Genomic DNA, 16,131 nt, shown 5'->3' with positions numbered 1-16,131 from the left:
AATTACGCTGGCAAGCAGAAAGGAGCAAACATGGCTTCTTGTGTTGGTACTCTGTCTCACATTTCAAAAGCTCAGTAATGGATTTAAAAAATGAGCTCAACAAAGGCTAGGTGGGGTAATTTCATACTATGGAAAGTTTTAAACATTTAAACTATACCACAGTTTTAGTGTCTCATAAAAACAAAATATGCCAATTGCCCAAAAGACTTTAAAAAAATGCTTATATTTTTTAAAATCTGGCATTTAAAATATTTTCTCATTCTGTAAATAAAAATAATCAACGGTAATTTACACATCCTGTAATTCCAATATTATCTTTATAAAATATAACACTCCTACAAAGTATAACACTAAAATCCTTTTTATGCTTTTAGAATTACTAAGCATAAATATCACAACTATTTTAAAAGTAAACTGAGGGAATTCAATATATTTTGGTGACAACCTATGAAAATAAATATTAAGAAATTGGCAGGGGTTGGGGGAAGGAAAAGGAAATACACAAGTGAAATTTATAACTACATCAGACACAATAAAACCCTTTTTGAAGTGTTAAACGTCTTAGTGAGAATAATAAGCATTTAACTAAAGAAAAGGGTAATCAGAGTAAGTAAAAGTTTGAAGCTTAAAACAAGAAAAAAATATATTTTTATCTGGGAGAGCAGAGACACACACTAAAGGCACTGTGCTAAGTGCCAGAAATATAATGATGAACTTCAAAAGGCTTTAATTCTAACGGGGAACAGAGCAATAAGTAGGCACCATTAATCAAACAAAGCAAGCATATTAAGTTGCAAACCAAATTAACACTATAAAATGTTAATACAACCATAAGACTAGGTTATGTCCTCAAGTTGTAAGACCCTTATGTCTCTACTCCTCTCTACAAATAAGCAAATGATAAGGTACAAATGGTGATAAATGCTTTATGAAAAGGTTTTATTTTTATCATTTTTTTTTTTGAGACAGAGTCTCGCTCTGTCATCCAGGCTTGAGTGCAGTGGTGCAATCTCGGCTCACTGCAACCTCTGCCTCCTGGGTTCAAGCAATTCTCCTGCCTCAGCCTCCCGAGTAGCTAGGACTACAGGTGTACACCACCACACCTGGCTAATTTTTGTATTTTTGTTAAGACAGGGTTTCACCACATTGGCCAGGCTGGTATTGAACTCCTGACCTCAAGTGATCCTCCTGCCTCAGCCTCTCAAAGTGCTGGGATTATACGTATGAACCACTACGCCAAGCCTTATGAAAAGATTTTAACCGCACATTTATCAACTGTCATGTATGTTTTTGTTAAAAAGTCAGTGTCGCTCTTTTCCTCCCCAGCTAAGGATAGGCCGCCATCATGAACGACACAGTAACTATCCGCACTAGAAAGTTCATGACCAACCGACAACTTCAGAGGAAACAAATGGTCACTGATGTCCTTCACCCCGGGAAGGCAACAGTGCCTAAGACAGAAATTCAGGAAAAACTAGCCAAAATGTACAAGACCACACCGGATGTCATCTTTGTATTTGGATTCAGAACTCATTTTGGTGGTGGCAAGACAACTGGCTTTGGCATGATTTATGATTCCCTCGATTACGCAAAGAAAAATGAACCCAAACATAGACTTGCAAGACATGGCCTGTACGAGAAGAAAAAGACCTCAAGAAAGCAACGAAAGGAACGCAAGAACAGAATGAAGAAAGTCAGGGGGACTGCAAAGGCCAATGTTGGTGCTGGCAAAAAGCCGAAGGAGTAAAGGTGCTGCAATGATGTTATCTATGGCCACTGTGGACTTTTCACGAGAAGCTTAATAAACTAAAAACTTTCATGTGAAAAAAAAAAGTCAGTGTCAAAATATTTTCCAGTAAACATGTGAAAGGCTTTACTTTAGAACAATTATTAAAGATATGTTGTTTTTAGAACTCCCACACACACGAATGTACTTACAGTTTCTTATCAGAATTTTATTTCTGGTAAAAGAAAACAAGCAGAAGAGGTGGGATCAACCACAGAAGTAAACTCTTATCCTCACAGTATGTCAGACGTTAAAATAACTACTAAATAAAACCTAATAAGCAATAAATAACTACATTTCCATCAAAAAAGGAATATATTTATTTCCTGATAAAAGGCTCCTGTCTATACACTATACACTAGCATAATTATGAATAACAAAAAGGTCATTTGTGATTTAACTGAAGCTTATTAGGTAACAAATAATAATATTTTGAGGCTCCTGAATGAATCAAGATGACCACAAAATTTCAGATTCCCCATGAAAGCATCAATGACAGAATTAATAAAGATAGAAATGTACACTGAAAAAGAGAGTGGGAAGAGGGGCATCGCAAACCAGAAACTGAAATCAACTTTGGGAAGGCAGAAAACAGGTTAATGAGCAAGTATAAAAGAGTAACAGCCCAGAGTGCAAAGAGATTGGGGTACAGCCAAGAAGAAAGTTATTCTGCCCTAGAAAACACCCCAAGGCTGGCCAAGCACAGCGGTTCACACCTGTAATCCTACCACTTTGGGAGGCCAAGGTGAGAGGATCACTTGAGGCCAGGAGTTCGAGACCATCCTGAGCAACAAACTTTGATTCTCTCTATAAAAAAATTTTAAAATTAGCCAGGGCAAGACCAGGGAGAGGAGGTGGGGTGGGGAGGAAGAAAATACCTCAAGGTTCCAGAATACCAATAGCCAGGAAAAAGGAAAATTAGAATGACACAGACATAGACCTGAAAAGAGAAAAATGAACTGACTGACTATATATAGACCATTCGGCGTCCACCTCCAATCCCTCCCCAATTTCACCCTTAGTATGCTGCACAAAAGCCAAGCACTTATCCCCAGTGAAACTTTTCAAAAAACACTAACTGCCTGGGAAGCTCTACGGTGACAGAGTATCCATTCGCTAAGTCCCCAACCCCTCACCCAGAAAGGCCAACCACCCACCTCCTCATCCTAAAGGGAAGCCAGCAATAACAAACCATCCCTGTGCACAGAGCTTCTAGACATTATTGTCTAATTCTTAAATGAAAACAGAATACTAAGCAAAAAGGGGTCCCAACTGCAAACGGATCAGAAAACAGAAGGGAACTTAAAGCAAGAAACTCCTAAATGACATCCTCAGAGTTCTGAGATCTTACATTTATAAAGGACACTACAAAAATGAAACAAAGAAGATGGTAAGCTTTTAGAATTTGAAAATACGATTGAGATAAAAGATTCAAAAAAAGGTTAAGAGAAAAAGCAGAGAAATTTTTTCCTAAAGTACAAGAAAAGAGAGAGAAATCTGGCAGGGGTGCGTGGCGCAGGGATCAATTCAGGAGGTCTAACACTCAATTAATGGAAGTTGTGAAAAGAGAGAAAAACAGAGAAGGAATTATTAAAGAAATAACATAACAGAATACTTTATTCCAAAGCTGCACAAGATAAGCTTTCTGACTGAAAGGGTCACCTGATGGAATAGTACAATGGATGGAAAAAGACCCACACACTATCAAAAAGCAGTAACTACAGTGAATAAATTTTTTTTAAAATAGTGATATAAATAATGTAAACTGTGAAAACCACCAAAGGGGTTGAAACCAAGTGCAAAGTCGTCACCACTGCTGTGCAGAAATGTGTATGGCAGTGGTATAGGTGAGGTCATGAACAGCAATGAGCATCTGATTTTTAAATCATGTGTGTTACTTTGATTAAAAGTTTCTTTTTTTTTTTTTTTTGAGACAGAGTTTCGCTCTTGATACCCAGGCTGGAGTGCAATGGCGCGATCTCGGCTCACTGCAACCTCCGCCTCCTGGGTTCAGGCAATTCTCCTGCCTCAGCCTCCTGAGTAGCTGGGATTACAGACACGCGCCACCGTGCCCAGCTAATTTTTTGTATTAGTAGAGACGGGGTTTCACCATGTGGACCAGGATGGTCTCGATCTCTTGACCTTGTGATCCACCCGCCTCGGCCTCCCAAAGTGCTGGGATTACAGGCTTGAGCCACCGCGCCCGGCCGATTAAAAGTTTCTTAAACCATATTGTTATACTCACTTTTAGATACCCACAGTTAAGTAAAAAGATAAAATAGAAATTTTAATCAGATCACAAATAATTTCAGAGATGTGCTACTTTGCATACATACCAAAGATATGGGTAAAAGAAACAACCCAAATTTTGACTTGACAATCCTGACCACATGATGCCAATCGAAAAAACTGAAGACCTTGTTCTCCATCTAAAATTTGTTAAAAATAAATACAGAGAATTTGTAAATCACTTAAACTGCAAAAATTTCCATTTCTTATACTGAGATCTGTTAATTCTACTCATTTAAACCATGTTCACAAGTTATTAGTTAACTTAACACCATTTAACAAAATGTTGGTTAAAGAATTTCTTTTAAACTAGCTACTATACAGGATTATAACTTTAGTCCACAAGTTGCTACAATAAAATACCTTTTATTTACCTTTCTCAAAGAATATAATTCAAGGCTGCAAGAACCAATATTGAGCCATTAAACAGAGCATCTTCTAACTCAATTTTAAGAGTCTATGAGGCTAGGATTGATGGGAAAAATTAGGAAGAAAACTCAGTTACGGTAAGAATGTTAACTGTTTAATCATTCCCAACCTTCTTTTAAGGTCATGTCAATTCTCAAAAGCCTGGTCCATAGTTCACATGGAATAATAATGGGAATTTTTTTCCGTTTTATTTAATCAAGGCAAAGGCTAGAATTATAGTTATAAAAAAATAACATCAATTCACTCCATTTGGTTAAAAATATTATACTATTTAGGGAAAGTAATCAGTTAAGTGGTGTCACAAAAGTCCTATTACTTTACACTTTCTTAATTCTAGTGTATTATTATACATCTACTAAGTTCGTAAACAATTTTGGATAATGTAAATATTGATATCATCAATGCACTTTTACACAAGTTGCACCTAATATTACACGTAGTTTCATCAAGTAAGTTTTGGCACTCATACACAGTAAAGCACAATTAAGAAATCGAGGCTGGGTATGGTGGCTGAAGTCTGTAATCTCAGCATTTTGGGAGGCTGAGGCCAGGAGTTTGAGACCAGCCTGGGAAACATGAAGACACTGTCTCTAGAATTTTTTTTTTTCAATTAGCCAGGTGTGGTGGCACACACCTGTAATTGTAGCTACTTAGGAGGAGGAGGCAGGGGATCCCCTTGAGCCCAGGAGTTTGAGGCTGCAGTGAGCTACGATCACACCACTGCACTCCAGCCTGGATGACAAAGCAAGACCCTGTCTCCAAAACAGAAATCTAATATCCATCTTAAAATGGCACTCCGGCTTAACGAATGTTCAGTATATAAAATTTAACAAATGTATACACCTAGGCATGTAAATTTTTTTCTATAGACTCTGCCTCTTTAGAAGTACATTTTATTAGCAAACAACAAATTAAATTCCATTTCACTGAAAGCTTTTCTAACTCCATGTGACTTCCATATTTCAATAGCATTTGTTTATTTTGCAGCATAGGTTTACCCAAAATGTATCCTTTCTAAGAGAGATCTTGAGGGATACAAGCAATTCCTGATAATCATTTTCTTTTTAAGGGAAAACATTTTATTCAAGAAATGGCTGAGAGCGGCCGGGCGCGGTGGCTCAAGCCTGTAATCCCAGCACTTTGGGAGGCCGAGGCGGGTGGATCACGAGGTCAAGAGATCGAGACCATCCTGGTCAACATGGTGAAACCCCGTCTCTACTAATACAAAAAATTAGCTGGGCACGGTGGCGCGTGCCTGTAATCCCAGCTACTCAGGAGGCTGAGGCAGGAGAATTGCCTGAACCCAGGAGGCGGAGATTGCGGTGAGCCGAGATCGCGCCATTGCACTCCAGCCTGGGTATCAAGAGCGAAACTCCGTCTCAAAAAAAAAAAAAAAAAAAAAAAAAAAAGAAATGGCTGAGAGCAAAATATTTAGGTATTAGACCTGATTAGCAAACCTATTTTTTTCATTGTTCCTTAACTAAATAATCCTTTGAATTCTGAAGTTCTGTAAGTAGTGAAAATTCAGCTAAGACAAATTATACAGCTTAAAATGTGCCTATGTTCAATATGTAAATATAATATTTAGAAACATACTTTTCTTCATGAAAAATATTTAAATTATCATAATAATCTAACCCACATTTTATCATTTAAAAACTGCAGAGAACTGATCATTTCTTCTCAGGTGCCAACAGGATTATTTTTCCTTATTTCAGCAAAATGTCACAAGATGAGTCAATATGTCATAAGTATTTACAGATATTAACAGATACCAAATTAAATTTATATATTTTATCTTCTAAATAAATACAGTTGTTCCCACAAATTCTTACAATAATCACTTTAAAGCATATATCAATTTGTTTCAGGGAATTTACTCATAAGGTTAATATATATTTCAACAGAAACACTAAAGGAACTAAAGAAGGCACATAGATTAAAATTATACCAAGAGAAGTGTATAATACGTTGTAAAGGCAGGGTGAGGATGTGGATATCATTTCAGAATCTCATCTAGAATTCTCTGTCTGGTTTAGTGAGCCTTTCACGACCCCACAAGCTGCCAATCTTTCTAAACGAAGGACAAAAAAGCCCTTATTTTTATTCTAATATTAACTAATATAACAGTATTTTCATTGGAAATCTATCTTCAGATCATTTAGAACCAAAAAAGGAACGTGGATCTCTTCACACTTACATAATTCACCAGATTCATTGAGTGCCTACAAGATGTGGAGAAGGTACCACAGAAATGGAAGCAATGGCTTGTTTGTTACAAGCTGTTTTTTGAATAAAATAGCACAGAACAATATATTAAAAGAAGAATTGCCTTAATTAAATTAGGAAAGGAGTTCAACATAAGAATGGGTTTATGAAAAGAAAATCTATTATTTCAGCAAATCATTAAAAGGAATCTTACTCATCAATGTACACTTCAAGGCCTTCTTTATATCAGGCATGGTGAAGAAAAGAGACCCAGGCTCTGCCTGCCTGGAGCTTACAAGCTAATAGGAAAAACACCATTAAATATTATCCATATAAATATATAATTAAAAATTCTGATACTTAGTACTGTAAAAGAAAAATAAAGTATGCAAATAAAAGATTTTACCAAAATTATACTTAGTGCAGGGGTTAAGAGCAGGAGAGGCTCATCTTTAGTGATTTTTCAGCCAAATTCTAAAGGATATAACAGCAAACCAAGTAAAGGGTCTGCACATAAAACAACTGGAAATATCTTAGAAACATTCCAGGAATGAAAGAAGGTCAATGTGGCAAAAAAAAAATGCATGAGGCCAAGAGCAACATGAGATTAGGAGGAAGCAGAACATGTTTTGCTTTTGGGATTTATCTTAACCATACCTTAAGCCATTGATGGGCCTGAAAACGAGGGAATACCAAAACCATCCTGTCTACTCTCTGGACCTGTTTTGTCCAATGAGGCACTGACTAGCCATGTGTGGACCAAAGACTTGAAATGCAGCTAGTCCAAATTGAAATGTGCTATCTATAATATACACACCAGATTTCAAAGACTTAGTACAAAAGATAAAATATCTTATTAATTTTTATTATTATTGAAATTACATTATAGATATGTTGGGATATATTATTAAAGTTAATTTCATCTACTACTAGAACATTTTAAATTTTCCTAAGTGGCTTGCATTATGTTGCTATGGATAAAATGGGTCTGGCAGCTGGGTGTGGTGGTGCACGCCTGTAGTCCTAGCTACTTGGGAGGCTGAGGCAGGAGAACTGCTTGAACCCAGGAGGCGGAGGTTGCGGTGAGCCAAGATCGCGCCATTGCACTCCAGCCTGGGTAACAAGCGAAACTCCGTCTCAAAAAAAAATAAAATAAATAAAAATAAAATAAAATAAAATGGGTCTGGCAACAAGAATGCAGGGTACAAAAGCTACAGAACTCCCATTCTAACATGGAAAATGAAAATTTTAAAGAAAGAACTTTTCAATTCACTGTACCTATTTAAAACCAAGAGACTATATTCAGGAGTTTTGTTTCCTTCTAAAAAATTAATTGTTGGCAAACATCTTATTTTATAAATTTAGCTTTTGGAAGATTAAATTAGTAAATGTAAAACATAGCTTCTATTTCCAATTTTTAAAGTTTACATTTCAATTTGAATATCAATATAGTTTTTTTTTTATTGCAATTATACCAATAGGGTTAGGTCCTCTAAATTGTCATATCCAAAGAATCTGAATCTGTTGTTCCAATTTCAGTCACATATAATCACAGCAGATTCCACCTGCATATAATAAAGAATGTAATTTTCTTGTAGGAAACTCAGAGACACAAAAATGAAAAATTTTTTTAAAGTAATTTTTCTCATTGTTTTTATAATTTCATTTTGGTCAAAAAGGAGAGAAGGATAATCCCTTTACAGGAATAAATTAAGAGGGCTCCTCACTTTACTAATGACAACATAAAAATACAAGAATGAAAAGTCGTATATAGCACAAATTACAAATATGAATTTCTAGTGCTTAAAAGAAAAAAATAACCAACCAGAAACTGGCTGTGAAGAAAAATTGCAGCAGGTAATTCCAAGATCATGTGCTTTTTCACTATGCAGACACCTCATTTTATCATCCCACACTGTTAAATCACCGCATGAGGAGCCAGTGACAAAGAAGCTTCCATTAGGAGAAAATGCACAGGCCACCAAGGAGCCATCTTTAACACTACCACATCTGAAATAAAAGCAAAAAAGTGGGTTTTCATTTCAGAGTACCCTTTACTTTATACCACAGTCTCTAACAGCAGCTTGATACAGTGAAAAGAGAATAAATGGCTATCACAGAACTAAAGAGAAAGGAAAATTGATGCCTACAGAAATAAAGTATCATTTATATGCTATAAACAGAGATATACTTTGTAAAAGCAAGGGAGGATTTAAACATCCTCCTTTCAACATTTTAACTAGTATGTTCAAGCCTAAATTACAAAGTCCACGTTATCTTCATATTTTTCCACAGGGCAAATCAGCATAAACTTAACCAGAAAAGCAATGACAAGCAACATCAACTACAGCCGTATTTTTTTTTAAAAGGTAAGATAAAACTATTTTTATTGGAAAACATGTTACTGGAGTCAAAAGTACTTTCAATGTCTGTATTAAAATTACCCAGAAGCAACAGTGAAGTCTTCACATATAAATTATTTATGAAAGGAAAATGCAGTGAGCGAGTTAAAATTATGTTAGGAAGACAGAGAGGCGCTGTGCTGAAGATATTAGTATTTGCTCAATTAAGAAAAATAAGCTATTAAAAACCCAATAATTAATGCACTGTCCCATCCAGCAGGGTATCTGTCATTTATACACAATTAATTACATACTTTAGGGATAGTTATGCTATAGAGTCAGAAGCCGTCATGAGGTAAGTGAAAAGGTTCCTTAGCTGACAGCTGGATTTCATGCATATACAAAAGATATTTGGCCTAAGTGTTCATTAACACTACTTAAAACACATCACCTTCTTCAAAGACCTGAGCTTAAATGAGCAGCAGTTGTCACCAAATGGCATTTGTGCTCTGAAAGATGTTGGGGGCTAAGAGGGGGAGGTACACTAGGCTATTTTAACACTTAAAAGCACACAGTTTTTAAAATGTACTTAATGTCATCTAAGTGTTAACGTAAAAATGGTAACTTTTTTTTTTGACACAGGGTCACTCAGTCACTCAGGCTGGAGTACAGTAGTGTAATCCTAGCTCACTGCAGCCTCAAACTCCTGGGTTCAAACAATCCTCCCACCTCAGACTCTGGAGTAGTGAGGACTACAGGCACACGCCACCCACACCTAGCTAATAAAAATGATAACTTTTGTTATGTATATTTTGCCACAATGTAAATAAATGTGAATAGTTTTAATGTTGGTAAATTGCAAGACAACATTACTAATGTAAATTAATTGATTTTTTTCCCCAAAGAGTTTTTCAGATGAGTATGTTTTTTTTTTTAAAGAAATGATAAATAATACATCACCACCACACCAGGCCTGAGGTTCTTTCTTCTGGGCTTGGTCATGCGCCCAGCAAGAACTGCAGTCAGAGAAATAACTGTTTCTCTTAGGTGAGTCTTACCTACTATTACTTTATTATTGAAAACACTTGGGCCAGGCACGAAGGCTAATACCTGTAATCCCAGCACTTTGGGAGGCCGTGGCAGGCAGATCACCTGAGGTCAGGAGGTCAAGACCAGCCTGGCCAACATGGTGAAACCTCGTCTCTACTAAAAATACAAAATAATTAGCTGGGCATGGTGACAGGTGCCTGTAATCCCAGCTACTTGGGAGGCTGAGGCAGGAAAATCGCTTGAATCCAGAAGGCAAAAGTTGCAGTGAGCTGAGATCGTGCCATTCTACTCCATCCTGGGCAACAAGAGGGAAACTCTGTCTCAAAAAAAAAAGAAAACACTTAAACCACAAGTGACAAAAATAAAGCCTAAAATTACTGAACCTTATTCAAAATACTGCTTTCTTTGCTTAACTCTTACAGTAAAAAAAAAAAAAATCCATAGAAGTCTAATAAGATTAACTCTTAATTTGAAGATTGGAAATGTAAAACTCTCAGAGCTAAACAAATCTACTCTAAGAATTATATTAAACATCTCTCTGGGATTTTGACCTTTAGAAGGCCAGTTAAAGTATTTTTCCTTGTGCTACCTGAAAACTATTGGCTTCCTAGGGTCATTAAAATTTTTTTTCTTTTTTTCCACATCACTTGGACTGTGCAGAATATCAAAATATTTTGCTTTCAGCTTTTTTTTAAGCTCACCCACTCAACAGAATTAAAAAGGGAGAATTTAAATATCCATACCTATATAACTTGTACGACTGTACATTCCACAAAACCACAGTTCCATCAGCTGCCCCTGAGGCCAAACATGTGGAGTCTGGGGAAAACTGGCAAACTCTCACAGGGCTGCCACTAGGCTGTTCCATCACTGCCAACGTCTGTCCATTTTCAGTATTCCATAGGACAGTGGTACCATCTGTTGAACACGATGCCAAAATATGTCCTGAAGGGGAGAAACAGCAGCAGTGGACAGCATAGGTGTGAAACTTCAACGGAGAGTGTGGCAGTTCAGTAAAGTCACTTAACGAGTACAGGCGAATTGTTTTGTCCAAGGAGCAAGTAGCCAAGAGGGAAAAGGAGAAGGCACAGCAGTTGACGTCATCACCATGGTCAGCTAATGTGTGAATTAGTTTCACCATGTTCTGAGTAAAACAGCCTGAAATTTTTAAGCAGATAAAGGTTATTTCATTCTAGGAATCATATAAATACAATTTGAATCAATATAAAAAGGCCAACATTTTAAAATTTGCTCAATGAAAGCTTCTACATCAACATTTTAAAGCAATGGTCCCTAACCTTTGTGGCAGCAGGAACCAGTTTCATAGAAGACAACTTTTCCCTGGACTGGGGTACTGGGGATGGTTTCAGGATGAAACAGTTCTACCTCAGATTGTGGGGCATTAGATTCATAAGAAGCACACACCCTAGATCCCTCACATGTGCAGTTCACAATGGGGTTTGTGGATGTCTATAGCCCCAGCTACTCAGGAGGCTGAAGTAGAGGAATCCCCTGAAGGGAGGTGGAGGTTGCAGTGGGCCAAGGTTGTGCCACTGCACTCCAGCTTGGGTGACAGAGCGAGACACTGTCTCAAAAAGAAAAAGAAAAAGAAAATCTAACACAGCAGCTGATCTGACAAGGCATGGAGTTCACCTGTGCCCTCACCTCCTACTATGCAGCCCACTTCCTAACAGGCCACAATTGGTACCAGTCCTCAGCCCTGGGGACTGGGAGCTCTGTTTCATTTGTTTTTTGAGACAGGGTCTCACTCTGTTGCCCAGAAGCAAGTGCAGTGGCATGTTCTCAGCTCCGCCTCCCGGGTTCAAGTGATTCTCCCACCTCAGACTCCCGAGTAGCTGGGATTACAAGCATACCAGCATGATGTCCAGCTAATTTTTTGTATTTTTAGTAGAGATGAGGTTTCCCCATGTTGGTCAGGCTGGTCTTGAACTCCTGGCCTCAAGTAATCCGCCCACCTCGGCCTCCCAAAGTGCTGGGATTATAGGTGTGAGCCACCTCGCCCGGCCAAGGGAGCTCTCTTTTAAAGGATAACCTGTTACCTGGGATAAGAAGAATTTAAACAGAAAAAAAGAATCTATAAGACTATAACCTCTGCTTCTCACAACCACCATTGCCATACCAATAAATTTCCACAACTCCTCAAAAAGAACCTTGTCAAATAACTTCAAACTGATTTGATGTTGAGCTTTCAAAACCTAAGGTATTTATTTTGCCTTTAAAGCCTTTCTCATAAGGAGTTCTCAACAATATCCCATTCCAGATCTGCTCATCTCAGTTCAAAAAGTATTTTCTATATTAATAAACCATCTTAGCTGCTCCTTCCACAAGATGAAGACAAGGGTATCTGCTCCCCCTTTCAAATGAAACTGTAGAATTTGCTCTTTAAAAAACAACAGGCCAGGTGTGGTGGTTCATGTCTGTAATCCCAGCACTTTGGGAGGCTGAGGCAGATGGATCACCTGAGGTCAACAGTTCAAGACCAGACTGACCAACATGGAGAAACCTGACTCCACTAAAAATACAAAATTAGCTGGGTGTGGTAGCACATGCCTGTAATCCCAACTACTTAGGAGGCTGAGGCAGGAGAATCACTTGAACCTAGGAGGCAGAGGCTGCAGTGAGCTGAGATCGTGTCATTGCACTCCAGTCTGGGCAACATAAGCGAAATTCCATTTCAAAAAAAAAAAAAAACCAACAAAAGTCTCATTGGAAATTGATTAGTAAGTGGCCATGTTGAAAGCTATCCTATTATGGTTTGTCATCCTGTCTGATAAAGAGTAGACTTACACAAAGACTTGAGGTGAGGAACCACCTCTGAATGACTCAAGGAAACCAAAAAAAGAAAACCTAAGTAAGAGTCAAAAAGTGAACTTAGCCAGACCACACAAGAACAAATTTACAAATTAAGAGTAAAATCAAACTCCTAACCACGGCAAACAAAGCCCTATATAATCTGATTCCTATCTGCCACTTCTCAGATCTCAACTCTAGCCACTCTCCCTCTCTTCCTTCCAGCCTCCTTGGCCAGTCTTCCGTCTCCATAAAGCCGTTTTCTTGAGCTGAAATGCTCTTCCCTCTGCTCTTGGTATCCTATTTATCATTCATATCTCAATTTCAGTGTCTCTCCTCAGACGGTTTCCCTAAAGTAGCCACTCACTCTCTAGGCTAGTACAGCTATAGTCTCAATACAGCAATTGCCACCAGCATCGGATATTTATTAAATTGTCTCCTCCAACTAGGATGTAAATTCCAAAGGAGTAGGTACTTTGCCATCTTGCTCATTTCTGTATCCACAGCACGTAAAACTGTCAGGCACCTAATATACTTAAATAAATATATGTTGAATATTTATTTTGTTCAAGCCCAATTGAGTTCCAGCCTTTAAATAATCCATATGTAATATGAAATGGTTAGAAAATCTACCAAAACTAATATATATATATATGTACACACACACACACACACACACCTGACACAGGAAAACTGGTATAGAGTGAGGTAGAATCAGCTCTGAAAGGGAGAGGTATAACCTTGACTTGTAAAATTGATAATCCTTTGTCCTAGTCTTATTTATGGAAATACCTCTACCCAAACAAACAAATAAAAACGGTCTGGACGCCGTGGCACACACTCGTAGTCCCAGCACTTCGGGAACCCAACACCGACGCTTGAGCCCAGGAATTTGAGGCCAGTCTGGGTAACAAAGCAAGACCCCAACTCTCCAAAAATAAAAATAATTAGCTGGGTATGGTGGCAAGCACCTGTAGTCTCAGCTACCTGAGAGGCTGAGGCGGGAGGAATGCTTGAGCCCAAGAGTTTGAGACCAGTCTGGGCAACAAAGCAAGACCTCATCTCTACAAAAATAAAAATAAAGAATTAGCTGGGTGTGGCCGCAAGCACCTGTAGGTAGTCCCAGTTACTCAGGAGGCTGAGGTGGGATCATCGTTTGAGCCCTGGAGGTGACGCCTGTAGTGAGCTGTGATTGCACCACTGCACTCTAGCCTGGGCACCAGAGCAAGACCCCATCAATCAAACAACTATTAAGACATATTAGCATGCCTTTCCCCATCTTCATCTTATCCTTTTAGAGTAAGTTCAGCCTCTTTTCTTCGAACATAAACTCCAATAAAGCCTAAAAAACAAACACGAAAATTTCTAGTAGACTATCCCTGTACTGTTGTTCTGAAAACAATCAAGACCAGGTGGTGCTTTCTGGAGAGCTCGCAAATCCCAACTAAGCAAGTGCGCACAGGTGATTTTCCTAACAAACTTCGGCTTCCAGCCCTCGGCGGCGGCACTCAGCTCCCTTTGCAGTTCCAGGGCATTCAGTGGGAAGCACAGAAGCCACCGACAGCTGAACAGTCTGTTCTGAAAAGGCTCTCCGGCCTACCTAGGACCTGCCTGGGGGTGTGGCCGTTCCCTCGGGCCTCGGCTGTCATGCGAACAGTGAATCCCCGGGCACGCCAGGTCAGCCGGCCAGCGTCAACACACGCATCTCACCTCATCCAAAGCAAACCCGAAAAGTGCCCAACGCTCCCAAAATAAAGCCCGCGAGTAACACCCCTCTCACAAAATGACCAGGAATGTGCCCCACTCAGAGCGGCCGGGCCTCTGCTGACTGAGCGACCCCAGGCAGGAGGGCGGCCCCGGAGGAAGCTCACCCCGCAGGGGGCTTCCTTCCGCCCGACGCCGGCACGCGCGCCGTAGCCCCGGGGCAAGGGTGCACGAACCGCGCCTCGCCGCACTCAAGGTCCCGACCGTTCCCTACTGCGCGGTTAGAACCAGCAAGCGGAAGGTTCAAAAGCTCCGCGCGAGGAGGCTCCGCCGGCAGAACCCAGTCTCTCCCCCACCTGCCGCCGCCACCGCTGAGCCGGGCCGTGGGCACGGCCGCTCTCACCTACCTGCGACTCACATCCGGGGCCGCACGGGATCTTGCCCTCAAGCGTCGGGTCACGTGCCGCGCAGATGAGGCAGCCGGGGTGGGCGCTGGCGGACACCTAGGGCGAAGGGAACAGGCCCCGCCTGGCTAAGGCCCGCCGGGACCCAGAGGGGAGGAAACAGGCCCCGCCCTCCGCACGCCCTCCGAGACCCAAAGCAAAGGAAACAGGCCCCGCCTTCCTCACGCCGGCGGAGATCCAGAACGCAGGGAACAGTCCCCGCCCCCGGGCTGGCCAGTGAGGCGGCGCCTGCGCGCCCTTCCGCCCGGATTGCAAGGTCCTACCTGGCTTCTGACTCTAGAGTCAGGGTGAGCTAAGACTTGGAAAGAGCCCAACGTCGCAATTCTTTCTGTGTTGCTAAAGTTGCGGTCGCAAGGCCTAGTGACAGCCTAAAACGTCGTTTTAAACGGGCATTGCATCGACAGTTCGGCCATCCCTGCTGAAAGTTTTTACCTCTTTCTCCAGTTCTCCACCCTGCACTGCCTCTGTTCTCCGAGGCCGGTCTCCCTGATTGGCCTTCTCTGTTTGGCCACCCTCGGCGGTCCCTGACTTGGCGTCTTCTGCCCTCGCCTCCGCGCTCGGGTTTCCCCAGAGGTCCCTCCAGGGCAGGCTGCCTGCCACGGGCCCCAGCCCTGCCGCTGGGTGGGTATCCTGAGCTCGCTAGAAGCCTTTGCCAGTGCGCCCCAGTGGCTCACGGTAGACTGGTTTCCGTGTGTCATTAACTACAAAGTGGCCCTGCCAGTCCTTTTTGAGATAAAAATTATCCAGGAAAAAGTTCCTAGGCAAGTTACCACTTGTTAACTAAATGCACGACATAGTGTAGGACTATGTTCAGATGAAAATCAAAGACACAGCTTTTATTTTTAATCCGTGAGGAACTATTAAAAATATATCAGCCTGTGGAAACCAGAGTTACCTTTGAAGAGTAATGACCTAAAATGGTCACATTTAAATTTGAAATTGGGCGGTACGCGGTGGCCTGTGATCCCAGCACTTTGGGAGGCCGAGGTGGGCGGATCATCTGAGGTCAGCAGTTCGAGACCAGCCTGACCAACATGGAGAAACCCCG

At 40.5% G+C, this 16,131-nt stretch overlaps 2 protein-coding genes across 12 annotated transcripts in view; one reads left to right on the top strand and one right to left on the bottom strand.

The window, feature by feature from the left end:
- WDSUB1 (WD repeat, sterile alpha motif and U-box domain containing 1) overlaps positions 1–15,167 on the bottom strand; it is a 52,136-nt gene extending 36,969 nt beyond the window's left edge. For 2 of the 11 annotated variants that reach the window (XR_002477644.2, XM_012454869.3), the window contains exons 1-4: positions 15,027–15,159; positions 10,848–11,262; positions 8,538–8,722; positions 4,123–4,215 (exon numbers count right to left, since the gene is read on the bottom strand). Coding sequence is in view for 10 of the 11 variants with exons in the window: in XM_012454869.3 (XP_012310292.1) it covers positions 4,123–4,215; positions 8,538–8,722; positions 10,848–11,245 (676 nt within the window). In the remaining variant the exon portion in view is untranslated. Of the gene's footprint in view, positions 1–4,122; positions 4,216–8,537; positions 8,723–10,847; positions 11,266–11,978; positions 13,987–14,625; positions 14,650–14,975 lie in introns of those variants that run through there. The other 9 variants (XM_064382729.1, XM_012454866.3, XM_012454865.3 and 6 more) reach the window with 9 other exon arrangements.
- Positions 1,151–1,900, top strand: LOC105718997 (small ribosomal subunit protein eS24-like). The gene has a single exon (XM_064382733.1). The coding sequence runs from the start codon at positions 1,346–1,348 to the stop codon at positions 1,745–1,747; it is 402 nt and encodes a 133-aa protein (XP_064238803.1). The 5' UTR covers positions 1,151–1,345; the 3' UTR covers positions 1,748–1,900.
- Positions 15,168–16,131: the final 964 nt, after the last annotated feature.

Source organism: Aotus nancymaae, unplaced genomic scaffold (assembly GCF_030222135.1).
Source record: "Aotus nancymaae isolate 86718 unplaced genomic scaffold, 86718_ANA_hifiasm-v0.15.2.pri h1tg000029l, whole genome shotgun sequence".
Lineage (NCBI taxonomy): Eukaryota > Metazoa > Chordata > Mammalia > Primates > Aotidae > Aotus > Aotus nancymaae.
Note: the sequence above shows the minus strand (reverse complement) of the source record. Positions and strands in the feature narration are given on the sequence as shown.

Coding starts and splice junctions, on each gene's coding strand:
- LOC105718997 (XM_064382733.1), top strand. CDS start 1,346: ATGAACGACACAGTAACTATCCGCACTAGAAAGTTCATGACCAACCGA.